This window comes from Branchiostoma floridae, chromosome 16 (genome assembly GCF_000003815.2).
Source record: "Branchiostoma floridae strain S238N-H82 chromosome 16, Bfl_VNyyK, whole genome shotgun sequence".
NCBI classification, from domain to species: Eukaryota; Metazoa; Chordata; class Leptocardii; order Amphioxiformes; family Branchiostomatidae; genus Branchiostoma; species Branchiostoma floridae.
Window position 1 is genome coordinate 16,349,223 of NC_049994.1, and position 14,207 is coordinate 16,363,429.

Genomic DNA, 14,207 nt, shown 5'->3' on the forward strand with positions numbered 1-14,207 from the left:
TTAGACATTGAGGTAATAAGTGTTATGCCAAATAGCAGATACTCAAGCAAGTGGATTTTGAAACAGTCAAATATGATTTTGGAAACAGTCAGATATTTTAGGTTGCATCCACTATCTATCATCAGTGACACTGAGCAAATCTTACAACATGCTCTTCATAAGATAATTCTGCTCAGCAGCACTGACAAAAGGCAGTGGATTCTACCTGAAACGTCAGACAGTTTCCAAAATCATATCCAGTTACAGACATGAATAACAGTTATTTGGTGAATACATCATAAGTATTGGCTGACTTACATTCTAGTATTACACGTCTTGTTTATGATTACAGCTTTCCCCGTCGAGTCCACATTGTGGTCCATGCCGAAATAAGCAGCGACTCTGTGCACTAACATTCTATGGTACGACGTCATTGGTGGAAATGTTTTCTGGTGTGTCCTGAAGAACCAATGGGAAACAATGTTACAACAGTTGGAGACAACATTCTATTGTATAACTTAATTGTCATTGGTGGAAAAGTTTTCTGGTGTATACACTAAGGCTGTAGTTGATTATAAAACATATTTTCTTCAGTCTACAAACAAAATTATGATAAAGAGAGTTTCTCAGTATTACAGAAGAAAAGATATACTCACTTCTCCTCGTTAATTAATTCTATACAGTCTTTCTCTAGCTTCAAAAGCATCATTCTATCTCTGTAGGAAAAGAGGGGAAAAAGATACAAGTAAGTATAAACAGAATACTCTATTTTTGCCATTATGCACATTTTAAAGGGGAGTTATGGGCCAGTAAGCACATTGCTGCTAACTATAATGTTGTTGTTGTTTTAGTTATATAATGCACGATTGTATCAATAGCTACATAATTACTAAGCTACATAATTACCTTAGTAATTATTGGCTGTAGCTGATTACAAAACAAATTTTCCTTGGTCTACGAACAATTAAGATAAGTAAAGTTTCACAGTAATACAGAAGAAAAGATATAAACTGATTTCACTAACTCGAAACGAAGTCTACTTCACACTACTCAAATGATGCAAATTTTATCTATAGGTATCTACCATTTGCATACAGGCATATATGGAGCAAAAGTATAACTATCCTATTTCATATACATACGTAATAATAAGAGTTTTATGTAAGCTTGACTGACCTAGGGTTATTTTTGAGGGTATCTACAATAAACTGGTGCAGGTCCACCCCTGTGAAGTCTGTGTACTCCTTATCTTGACTGGAATCTGTGGAGGAAAAAGATTTGTAAAGTTTGACAAAAAGGCTTGAAATGTGGTGCTGATTTGGTTATGTATTATAATAATTATGGCCTCCTTCGGTGAATATTGACCATGATGGTAAAATTCTAATTGATATCAGCCCTACAGCGTTGACTGTGGCTAAACAGTCCTATACGAGAATGACAGTCTCTGCTACAAAATTGGGGCACATCTATAGGCTGACCCAGGTCTGTTGCAGAGTTCTTTATGCAGGATCTGCTTTTTATGTATTGCATAACCAGTAAATCGCATAGTACAGTAACTACTCTGTTTTGTCTTGGGCTTGTGTTGTATAACTGAAGGGTGTTTGACCCAGATCCCAGAGGTCCTGGGTTCGAATCCGCCTAGCTGTCAAGCCACTGATGTTGTGCCCCTGGGAAAGGCACTTTACACAACTTTCATCACTCCACCCAGGTGTAAAAATGGGTATAACGCTAGTTCACTTTTATTCGCGGGGTAACCTATATTCGTTGTACGTGAAAACAGGATATTAAGGGATATTACGTAGATGGATGGTGGTTTCAAATTGCATTTTTTTCCAACATAATGCAGTTTGAGACCACCGTCCGTCGACTTGATATACCGAAATAACCTGGTGTTAAATACAACGGATAAAGGTTACCCGCGAATAAAGGTGAACTAGCGTTACATATGGCTACATTTGGAGTGATAAAAGGCATTGGGAGAGAGGGATGGGCTCCACCTCCCAATCAAAGTTTTAACATCTGGGTGGAGTGAGGAGTGCACAAGATTGGTAGAATGACAGGAATTGAACCCAGGACTTCTAGTTTCTGGGCCAGATACCCTCTGCAGTTACACCACATGACAAGGAATTGGAACCCATAAACTTCTGGAGGCAATATGCCATATGAAGGACAAACAGTTACCTCTTTACAGGGCGACAGTACTTAAGGGAACTGCATCAACTACATCAGTAGTTGACACCATGGCTTTATAATAATTAGGCTTGGTGGTTGGGTTTAGAACCCATAACCTTGGAGGCAATACAAAGGACCAACTAGAACCGACGTACCTCTTGAAAGGCTGGCTGTACTTCTGGGTGTGGTGAGCCCACTGCAGGCACTGTCTCCGCTCTCCTGGGACTTCAGCTCCTTGGTGGGGGACTGTTTCTGTGCAGGGACATGAAAAACACTGGTCAGAGATCTTTTCTGAAACAGTGGTCAGAGACCTCTTAAAAATGTGTAGGGGATCATTTCTGTGGTAAGACACAAGACAAAACACTCAGTCTGGTAAGAGAGATACAAGGATCAAATTTCAACGACTACTGTTGCCTTCTTCAGGATCAATACTGATGACCAATCACTTCAGAACGTAAGCTCACGATCACTTATTATTTCCCTTTTGGCCCATCTGGGCTGATTTTTCAAGATTCAAAACCGATCTTATTAATATGTGGTTTTGCGCATATACAAAATCAGCGATTGGTGAAATGTGCTAAGAATTTCCTAATGTGTCCCGTGACTGTAAAACAAACACTGGTCTCAGATCTATGGTGTAGGCTCTCACCTGTTCAACTATGGGAGGGTCAGGGGTCGCGGGGGGTGAAGTGTCATCATGGACGGCACGACTTCTCACCAACAGCTTGATCTTTGGGTGAGCCTGGAAAGACATAAACACAGATCTAGATTTCTTTGTCTGTTTTGAGGAGGTTATAGAATACATGTTAGCCTCTATCAGACCTTTCTAGGGCTTATGGATAATAGTAGAAGTTGAGGAGACTGAAAAATTTAAGTTAGCTTGGAAAACATACCAATCTAGACTCCCAAACATTTGCTTGGGGAGTTCTAAAAACCAATCTTGGCCATATAGTGTATTTTCAAAGTTTGGAATTGAAAAAAACAGCGGTTTTAGTGATCAACAGAAGTCTGAACTTCTCTGTTGTATATGGAGTGATGAAAATCGTTCTAGCAACTACTATACAGTCAATCAGCACACACACACACACACATACTTGTAGTTCATTCCCACACACACAGGTAGCCTGGCATCAATCCTATTATAGCTCCGTTTGCTCCTTTGATTGCATCCCTTGTCTTGTCCCTGTTAATAGCGATTGGACTTGACTATTTGCCTGAAATATAGGCGACAGTAGGGTTGTACCCAGCGAGAAATCATTTTCCGTCCCCTCGATTTTGAATGGCTTTGGCGCAGCATTCCTTGGGGGGTCCGAGGGCATGCTCCCAACAAAAATTTTGAAATCTAGACCCTCTGAAACGGTATTTCCTGCATTTTGAGGGTTAAATTTTGCTCACAGAGGACGGAATGGGCAAAATATTTTTCCGTCACAAGCTGCAAAATTCCGTCAAAGGACGGAAGGACGGGTGCTGGCTACAAGCTCTGATTGGCTCCGAGTTACATGTTCCTCGTAACAGCATGGTAAAGGGGATTTGAAACTGCTTTCAGAAGTAAACAAGCCAGGGCTCTAGCCAGCGTCCGTTTTTCCGTCAATTGACGGAAATTTGCTGCGTCAGACGGAAAAATTTTAAAACCAATCCGTCAACCTTGACGGACAAAAATCCTTGGTGTAAGCTACAGGCGGCTTGGGGACGCTGTCCACGGCCGTAAAAGTCGCACACTGTTTGTTTTGCTATTGTTATGATTGTTGACAATGTGTGTCGGCGCCCTTTCGCATACGATAATCTCATTAAAACCTGTTTTTCAAGGTCTCAGTTCAGTCCTTCTAATTAATTTTTGCGGTTTTCGCGACGATTGTAATTGGCTGACGGAAAAAAATTTCGAGCTGGCTAAAGCCCTGAAACAAGCATTGCTCATATCCTGCTTATGATGTTGAATTCCTGAAATAACTAAACATTCAAAAGGGGATGGGAGCAAGACTATTGTGCAGGGAAGCAATCACTCAGGGCTAGAAAAGGCTAGACTCCAGGCTATTAGAGAAGCAAACTGGATATTCAATAGGCTAGATTCCAGGCTAGTAGAAAAGGAAAGTATCTATCTTCAACAGGCTAGGTTCCAGGCTACACACATGCTGTCACTGATACAAACCTTGCCCTTCCCCCGCCCTCTCTCGGAGGACATCCTGCCGTCGCCACGGTGATCGGACCTGGCGGACTTCTCGTAGCGGCGCCCGCCATCCCGCTCCTCCCACTCATCGTCACCATCGTGGTGCTCCTCCACTAGCACTTGGATCTGATTGGTGTTTCCACGGAAACAATCACCGGGGACAACCGTTACCATGGGTACGTACCACTGATGTTCACAATTCAGAAAACAACAAAAGCATACAAGCAAGGAGAGCTTGAATGTACGCTGAAAGAGTTTAGATAAATGCTGTTTTCTAGACTTTCTCGACTATCACCGGGGACAACCGTTACCACGGGTACGTACTACAGATGTTTACAAAAACATACAGGGAGAGCTTGTATGCTAAAAGAGTTTCAATAAATAGGCGGTTTTCTAGCTTTTCTCGACTGCAGAATGCCGGCCGAATAGTTGAACGTGTAAAGTTAAGCTTCTCGAGTTGGGAACACGCATAAAAATAATCGTGACGCAAAGCCGCACTCCGGCATGCTGGCAGAAAGAGTTTTGACGTCAGAATCTCTGCTGAAGGACACAGAAAGAAGAGGCAAGTATGCGGAGGCGGCTAAATAAAGGATATGTCCTGTAGTGAACCACAAGTGGTCATATTTAGCGCACAAAAAGTGGGGCAGAGGTCGGTGTCTAATAACAGCACACACAAATCATCCGTGGTTAAGTCTAGAAAACACTCGACTAACAGGACGGTGAGTTTTGCATCATGTCAAGAAAAAAAGTACAAACAAACCACACCATGCAGTAGCTTTAAGAACTTCTGAACTAATTTTTTTGTGTCAACGAAAGGCCAGAAAAAGTTGGAGTGAGTAAAATTGTATCATCAGGCAGATCATGCAGCTGGAAGATACCACCAGTCCAAGTGCTAGGGGGAGGTACAGCTTGTGTTCAGTGCTAATAATCCTTGCAAGCGAGAGGATGACAACAACATCCGTACCCATGCATGCTCACGTGTTTGGTGTCATTCCAGAAGAAAACAGCGCACACGATAGACTATGCACACATACTGATACTTCTTGTTAGATGGTGTAAACAAGAAATGAATGATTGTGCCCAAACAATGATGGGTATTAATGTTAGTGCTGATATGGAGTTTAATATAATGGAAAAAATCGAACAACAGCAAAAGACGAAATGAAAATAATTTGTTCTTTCTCTGCACATGTCTGGAATGTATCTAGGGATTGGGGAAAAAGTGTCTGAAAGATTAAAATACTTGATCTTCTTTGAGATAAAAAAAACTTGATCATTATATTTTGGTACCCAGTTTGAAATACAAAAGCCAAAGTTTTTGTCATATGTGATTATATTGTTTTTTGGGTCAGTAAAATTTCCTGTGCATTTTATTTAACATTTCTCTATGATTGTTTCCAGTTTACTAACTAAGCGGCTTTGCCATTTTTCTTACTACTCTGTGATAATCCATTACTAATTTAGACTATTCCACATTGAACTATGTCTGAGCTTTGCAAGAAGGGAAACAACGAACTAACACAGTGCAGTGAATGATAATTGAGTAAGTGATCCTAAGTAGCTAGTGACATGAACGAAGTGTGACATTACTAGTAATACTACTAATTAGTTTTTCAACCAAGACAGCCATATAGAGCATTTTCACTATACTTCCTGTAAGCAGACAGGTGCTGACTGCCATGTTGGTGTTCCTATTTGCATTTCAAGGATTTGAAGCTCAAGCTTATACATGGTACTCTACTTTGAACTAGAAGCATTATTCCAGAGAGACTTTTTTTTTATTAGAGAGAGAGAAAGTCAAACAATAAGATCATTCAATGTCCGAAATGCACACTGGGAAACCAGCATGGTGGTAGACACAGTGATGAAGTCGTCAGAAAATGCTCTATAAACGTAAGATCCACCGTGCAGACTAATTTGCATACTTGTGATAAAAATTTGCATACTTGTGATCCATCCTTTGGCGTTGTGACACCCTCTTGACTGCTCTCGCGGGACAGGGAACCTTGTCTGGAGCTGGGTTTTTCACTCGGGGTCTCAACTGTCTCCCCCTCCCTGGGGATAGTGGTCTGGTCCACCGCGACCTCTGGGTCGGAGGTCACACTCACTGACAGAGAAGGTGACTCGGATTTCTCCATCGTGATTTGTGGTGAAGGGCAACTGAAGCACATTTGGAAAGGCAGTTTTTTTGTTTGACTTAGCTAAAAGCCACAACAAATAGTATAGCATTTTCAAGCACCAAGGAAATAACATGGCATGGCCTAACAACTACACAAACAATATGTCAAATAAGATTAGACATCCAGGTAATAAGACATGCCAGAAAACTGGATATAATTTTGGAAACGGTGAGATGTTTCAGGTAGCATCCACTACCTTCCTGCAAGGTGACACTTAACACAAATAGCAGACGAAGCTATGTTACAATTTTGAAACCTTACATCCGTACACAAATTAAAGCGCTTACCAACAAGCTTTCGATCAGTCCTCTGATCCTTATCAAGTTGAAATGACCCAAAGCCTAAGTCACACATCCAGACCATCAACATTTCCCTCAACCGAGACGGGGGCCGATACCGACTGCCAAGCACCTTTGACCCTTTGCTGATGTCACACTTCCAGTCTGGAATTGTGACTTAGGCTTTGGTTCATTTCAACTTGAAAAGGATCAGAGGACTGATCAAAAGCTTGTTGGCAAGTTTCAAAACTGTAACATAATGTTGACTACCATCACAGATGAACTTACATTCAAGCAGACAAAGCTTCCTACCTGTGTATGGTTCCTAGCTATGCAATGTTAAGTCCTTTGTTCTTTATCATTATTATTCATTTTCTGTGGCTAATGAGCAAGGGAGGATTTATCTGTTTATTTACCAATGCCTGTATCTTGTGTGTTTATGTAAAATGTATATTAAAAAACAAACAAAGCTTCGTACCTGTGTGTGGTTCCTAGCTATGCGACGGTTCAGAGGCTGTTTGCGCAGTGCAGCATGGTGAGAAGTAAGGCAACCCAGTTCTTCAGCACTAGTGAGCGGAGCCTGCTCGGGGGGTCACAACTGTCAAGGCATCCATGGCTGTACCTCTGGCGCTGGTGTCACTGCTTTTCCATCACGAGCAACAGCCTGCAGCAGAAGAAAATAAGTACTTTTTTTAGCAAAACAACAAAGTCTATGATTGCATGTTTTGTAGATCACCACTGCAAAGGCATCCAATGTTGTACCTGTCCTCATCAGTCCTTGGTTTTGCTGCCTCCCTGTCATGAGGAAGGGCCTGCAAGTTAAGAAAAGTAACTTTTAACTACACATGTACATGTAAGCGTTACTGGAAGAATAAAAGTCTGCTATCATAATGCTCTGTGGTTCAAGGCTGTGAGGGTATCCACATGCATAGTTGTACCTCAGTCCCTGCTTTGGCTGGTTCCCAATCACGAGAAGTCTGCAAGGGTAAGTACAAAATGCAGCTTGACAAGAAGAGCAGTAAAGCCTTTGACTAAACATAAAGTTATGATACTCAACCGCAAACAGAACCACAGAAACACGTAAAATCAAAACCTTTTTGGCAAAGGCAATGGATAAAATGTAGCTCAATCAGTATAGCCTGGGTACTCTGTCTACTAGATAAAACTCAATTCAGCATCATAAACCAGATATCGCTTTGAGATGAGAGTATTAGACAAATGACGACACTTTGACGTCAATACCTCAACCCCCCTCTATGACGCAGCTGCTACTCTACCGAAAACCTATTACCAACCATGAAGCGGCTGGAAAGCCCAATTTATTCCTCCTTAACGGAGTTAGAAATGAAAACTCCTGCAAAGTGCACGTTTAACTTTCCAGGTCATCCCCTTCGAGAGCAAATCGCGCCGAAAACGACGGCATTTTGACGTCAGGAATTCGCTGAAGTGTAACCGTCGTGATCGGACGGAGTCCATTAACAACAAGCTATTACACACTTAAACACACACTTCATAGCGGTTAACGTCACAGACACAGAGGAGACTGTGAGCAAGTACAAATGACAAAAGTCGTAGGACTGTCATATTATTACTTACAGGCATCTCCAGTTCACTTCTTTGGTTTTCTGACATTTTAAAGTAGATATCTAGCAAGAGGTGAAGTCCATAATATCATAATTCTTACATACTCTAGATACTCTAGATATTCATTGTTCATACAAAAAAAAAACGTATTTAGGGATATAAAGTCGACGGACGTCGGTTTAAAATCGGAACATTTTGAAAATATTGCAAATTTGAAACCACAGTCAGCAGACTTAATACTGCTAAAATTTAAAATGTGTTATTTTTTAAAGACAACGGATAAAGGTCACCCCACGGATAAGCGTTACAACCCTTGCAAGACAGCCGATGAAAAAAGGTTATACCTTCTATATTTTCCACAACCATCCAATTGCTATGGATACATACTTTGTTTACATCAGCTAATTACAACCATACAAAAATGTACTCTTACTAGATATTTTGGTTTGGAAAGGTAAATGAATCCTCCAATACCACAATTTACACATCAATCCAAGGAGATTAACCACACTCAGCTAAAACAAAAGCCACATCATTGGTATTTTCCACACTAAACATTAAAAAAAATACCTTTATCATACTTCTTAGTAACTATATAAACATATTCTAGATATTTGAGTTTACTAAGCGCAAAACCTAATGGCTTTCAATGCCACAATTCAGACATCAATGCAAGAAGTCGAACCACACTCGGCTAAAACAAAAGCCACATCATCGGTATTTTCCACACTTAACATTTTTACATACTCTAAATATTTTGCTTTAAAAAAGTATGTTAATCCTCCAATGCCACAATTCACACATCAATTCAAGAAGACGAACCACACTCAGCTAAAACAAAAGCCACATCATCGGTATTTACCAGACTTAACAGTCACATATTCTTATATCCACATCCAGTATTTTCAATACATCTTCTGTACAAAAATGTATTTAATTACCATACTCTAGATATTAAAGCTTTCAATGCCACAATATGCACATTGATGCAAGAAGACTATACCTACAAAAACAAGGCCTACAATGTACATTATCAAGTGTTTTTTGCACTAAACATTAGAAAAAAACACTTTATCATACTGATTATTATATAAAACATATTCTAGATATTTCAGTTTACTAGATAGGTGCAAAACGTAATGGCTTTCAATGCCACAATTCAACAGACGAACCACACTCAGCTAAAACAAAAGCCACATCATCGGTATTTTCCGCACCGACCCTCTCAGCCGCCTGGTTGCTTATGTAAGCCCCGATGACGTCAAAGCTGTCAGTGCGTGAGAGACGAGCGCATCTCCCAATCTCCCGAGGACCGGGTCATATGCAGGTCGTGATTCGGAATATGAATGAAATATCCTCCCCCCAATTTTTTATGTTGGACCTGACGTCAGGGCTGGCGTAATATATCCACGGGGCATGTCCCCGCTTCCAAAAATGGAGCCAGAAAAGTGATCTCCATAGCAGGGGAATAACTGGAATAGCAGGAGGGAGCCATTGCCTGACTGTACAAGGGGCAAATTACACTGGCCCTGCAAACATGATCCATCAAACCACAAACACTTTGTATACAAAAACATTAAAACATCAAATTTCTATTCATTTTTTCTTCTTTTTTCTAACTCTAGCTTGTATCATAATTAAACAAAATGCTTATATCCTTAGCTTGTTAAGCTTAAACTTGTACAATACAACCATTGCCTGGCAGGACAAGGGGCAAATTGCACTGGCCCTGCCAACATGATCAATCAAACCACAAACGTTTCATATACAAAGCAGAAAACCTGCCATATCTGTATATCATTTCTTGTTTAAAAATCTAGCTTGCATCCTATGTAAAAATTATCTGAATCTGGTCTAGTCTGGAAGGGCCAAATTACTTGGCCCTGCAAATATGATCAATCAATCAAACTATAAACATTTCTGTATACTGTATACGAAACATACATATAAAAAAATATTTGTATGGTTGTGATCTATTTAATATTTATTTTGTATCATATGCTTAGCCTAATATCCTCGTTAAGGGTGAAAATCGTACAGCAATGAAATTGTAAAATGCAGTGAAACAGAAACCCCCTTCGAAGAATGTAAACAAGGTCTGGAATAAGACACCACTTTCAGCGAGCTGTGAACATCAACTGAGCAAACCGCTGTGTGTGCTTCACACGGACGTGATAACGACGACGCGAGAACTAACCCTCAGAAACCAAAACAAAAACAGTTATCATGTAACAAGTATCCAAGACAAATGAATAGTAGAACAAGCTACAGTTTTTGATAAAAGTGTTGTGGTGAAAAATAACAATCATTCAAATCAAAGAGGATAAGTCTATGCTTTCAAGCATACAAAAAAACAACAGATGATGCAATGTCATAAAAAAAGTGGCAGGAATAGACTGGTTATCGGCAAGTTTATTTTCACAGAAATACTTGAAGCCAAAATGCAAAATTGCAAGCCCATACAATGAAACGAATCTAGTTCTGATATTACATAAAACTTTAGTTATAACATTACATTATTTAGCTTGATTGTGGCACACAGATTGCCTGTAGCAATTTCATAAACGAGAAGAACTTGATTATAAGTATAGGGAAACAATTGGGTAATACTATATATTGCAACGATAGACTGAATTACTAGCATGACATCATGAACTCAGTGAGGCATTCCTTGCGGTAATTATAGCTCAGGTCTTTTCCAAATGAATAGCGCAGCAGACAGCCATTGCCAAGGTCAAATCCAACTGCGGAGGGTAACTTAAGAAGGTGCTGTTGTATAAGTAGCAAGGTCAAGTGCATGACTGTGGGAACGTCCCCTTATTCTGCCATGGTCAGCATTGGATACGTCTATCCTTGGTCGTCAAACTATGTTTGTCAGGATACTGTATATCTTGATATGTTCCCAGTTTTTTTTAGTAATCTCTCCACTACAAATTCATTACAGCACATCATTAATGTATTACCAATACAAAATTGTTGCAACAACTTCCCTAGGCCTCCTACTATGAACTTAAATCCCCACAAATATCAACAAGTCTACAGTTACTTAAGTTTATAGGTTGACAATATTTTTAACAGTTACTGGAAAAGCTAAATGAGTGACTGTGACATAACAAATACATGTACTAACCTGCCATTGAAGAAGTTTAATTTTGAACTGCAACAAAAATAACAGACTGAAATTCTTGTTGTCAGATGGTAAAAATAACCCTCCTCCCTCATGACCTCAATGAAAAGTGACCTACAGGCCATTGTTAGCTTGTTATGAATAAGCAAATTTCAATAGCTACATGAATCTACATGATCTAAAAGGCTATGGGACTACTACTACTACAGTAGAAGCCGCTTAATTGCACGGCCTATTTGCCAGTGGATTTGGTGAAATTATCCGGCTGGTGCAATGATGCGAAGTTATCTAGCTGGACAGCACCGGTTTGGGATTTGGGGATTCCGTGCAGTTAATAGAAGTGTGCGTTAATCCGATGTGCAATTAACTGGCTTCCACTGTACTACTACATGAATCTACCACTCAAAAATCATGACCAAAGCGTGTACAGAACACGAGGTATGAAAAGCAAAAGTTCCACTGCGATATCAGAGAAAGCTGCAAGGAGGCCCATTTTCAAACTTCTTTACTTGAAGATCTCTACTTAGACAAACTCTACCCTCCTATCAAATATCATACTAATATGCATCCTTCAGCTACAGCTTCTCCAGCCAGGATGGAAACATACACAGGCACCCAAAAGTAACACTAGTTTGACCTTTATCCGTGGGGTAACCTATATCTGTTGTTGTTTAAAAACAGGATATTTAGGGATATCAAACCTACAGACGGTGGTTTCAAACTGCAATATTTTGAAAACTTGAAGTTTGAAACCACTGTCCGCCAACTTGACATCCTGACTTGGTCCGTTTTTAAAAACAACGGATATAGGTTACCCCGCAGATTAAGGTGAACTAGTGTTAAACATTAAATGACCTTCTTGGCAAAGGTACCAAAGGTTCAAACAGGCAACAGTTAGTCTTATATTTGTATACCGGTATGTCACTTTTACCTGGTATCATATTTTGGACATAAAAATACATTCCTATTATTAATATGATACTGGTATGATAATAACATCATCTTATTAATTGCAGCCAATGTTGATTTTTGCGGCTTTATTATTTCTTCATTCTGCACGGCTAGACCAATATATAATATTGGACAGGTATCTTGTTTGTTTGTTTTTTGAGAAATGAAGATTCCATACTGTTATTCCCAAATGTACCCACAAGGCATTGAAATTGATTAAATCAGGTAGAAAAACAAAGCGTAAGTCTTAGAGTTTTTCTATTACCCTTGATAACTTTGAAAAGCTCTAAAGTTTTGCTTGCTCAGGTCTCTAACTTTTGCATAAAACATACACATACTAGTATGTATATATATATATATATACCCTGCGTATATATATACCCTGCGTATATATATATATATATATATATATATATATATATATATATATATATATATTATATAACCTTATGTATATCTACGAACAATGTTAAATATCTTGAAGTCAGGCCAAACAGTTTAATACTCTCCCCTTGCTCACATTTCAAAACCCCCACATCCATAGAAGAAGTCAATCTGCATCCATGACAAATAAGGTAAAAGCAAAATATTTTCAACTTAGAGAAGATCATGATGATTTTCTGTTGTAACGTTAAGCTTACCAATATTCCTGCCTTTAAACAGACACAAACAGACACAAAGAAATATGAGTAGCAAAACAGACATTCTGCCAGTGCATACTGTCACCCAATCACAACATGCTAACAGTTCTGTCCATTCACATAATGCATACAAAATACAAAGCAAAATGATCAGACAATTTTGTGGTATAAAATTTAACTCATAGAGACATGATTAATAAGTCCCTAGGCTTGTTATGGTTAACTTAAATACTGGTAAGATTTTCACATAGCAAAACAGACATTCTGCCAGTAGTGTCAGTGAGTCGGTCACCCCATCACAACATGCTAACAGTTCTGTCCATTCACAGCATACATTCAAAATGATCAGACAATCCTGTGTGGTCACATTTAACTCATAGAGATATGATTATGCAATCTTTGGGCTTGTTATGGTTAAGCAATGGTAAGATTTTCACACGTTCTCAAAGTGTACCTACCTCGACCAAGGCCTGCCAGTGTATGCAGTGTCACAGGCAATTCTTGTGGCCCTGTGAATCACGTTTGTGTTCCACCGGGGTTACCCCCTAAATATAGTTCCCCTGTCCTTACAAGGTTATGTAACACTAGCACAACATTTGTCCCCACAGATTACAGTTCCACGTAACCAGGCACCCCAGGACAGCTCAGAAGTTTCTGATGTCCCAAATAAATGGGGTTTGCTTCGGGTACAGCAATGTTTTCGGTCATTGGAGACGTCCGAAAGGCAAAGATAACCATGTATGTGCCATTACGTTGCTTTCCTATGCATCGTAGCATCGCAGGGTATCTTTGAAGTACTAGATCATAGGAATGAATTATGTTTCCTGTTTCAGATTGCACAACATTTTCAAGTCACTGGATATGGTAAGGAAAAAGAGACGAACACTTCAAACCTTAAATTACTGCTCCTGAGGCCAGGCTGATTTAATTATATGGATTACATCCCTGTGGGGCTGACGTCAGAGTTGCGTTGCGCGGTAGAGGGCAAAAAATGGGAAGACGATTTGGGTGTGACTTAAAATCCTTGAAAATCCTTCTTTTCCTTGAAAATTTTTGCCCAATCTGGAGACTTTTTGAGTTAGAAGAGACAGGTAGGGTCTAAGCTTTCCTGTTTGGGTCAAAATTTGTTCA

General features: G+C 39.6%; 1 protein-coding gene across 19 annotated transcripts in view; it reads right to left on the reverse strand.

The window, feature by feature from the left end:
* The window catches only part of LOC118403815 (cAMP-regulated phosphoprotein 21-like), a 175,538-nt gene that overhangs the window by 65,291 nt on the left and 96,040 nt on the right, over positions 1 to 14,207 (reverse strand). For 14 of the 19 annotated variants that reach the window (XR_004829699.1, XM_035802643.1, XM_035802653.1 and 11 more), the window contains 8 exons: positions 7,252 to 7,437; positions 6,262 to 6,475; positions 4,298 to 4,441; positions 2,801 to 2,893; positions 2,307 to 2,403; positions 1,156 to 1,240; positions 636 to 695; positions 298 to 438 (listed from right to left, as the gene is read on the reverse strand). Coding sequence is in view for 18 of the 19 variants with exons in the window: in XM_035802643.1 (XP_035658536.1) it covers positions 298 to 438; positions 636 to 695; positions 1,156 to 1,240; positions 2,307 to 2,403; positions 2,801 to 2,893; positions 4,298 to 4,441; positions 6,262 to 6,453 (812 nt within the window). In the remaining variant the exon portion in view is untranslated. Of the gene's footprint in view, positions 1 to 297; positions 439 to 635; positions 696 to 1,155; positions 1,241 to 2,306; positions 2,404 to 2,800; positions 2,894 to 4,297; positions 4,442 to 6,261; positions 6,476 to 7,251; positions 7,438 to 9,042; positions 9,093 to 9,529; positions 9,724 to 13,534; positions 13,620 to 14,207 lie in introns of those variants that run through there. The other 5 variants (XM_035802638.1, XM_035802639.1, XM_035802637.1 and 2 more) reach the window with 5 other exon arrangements.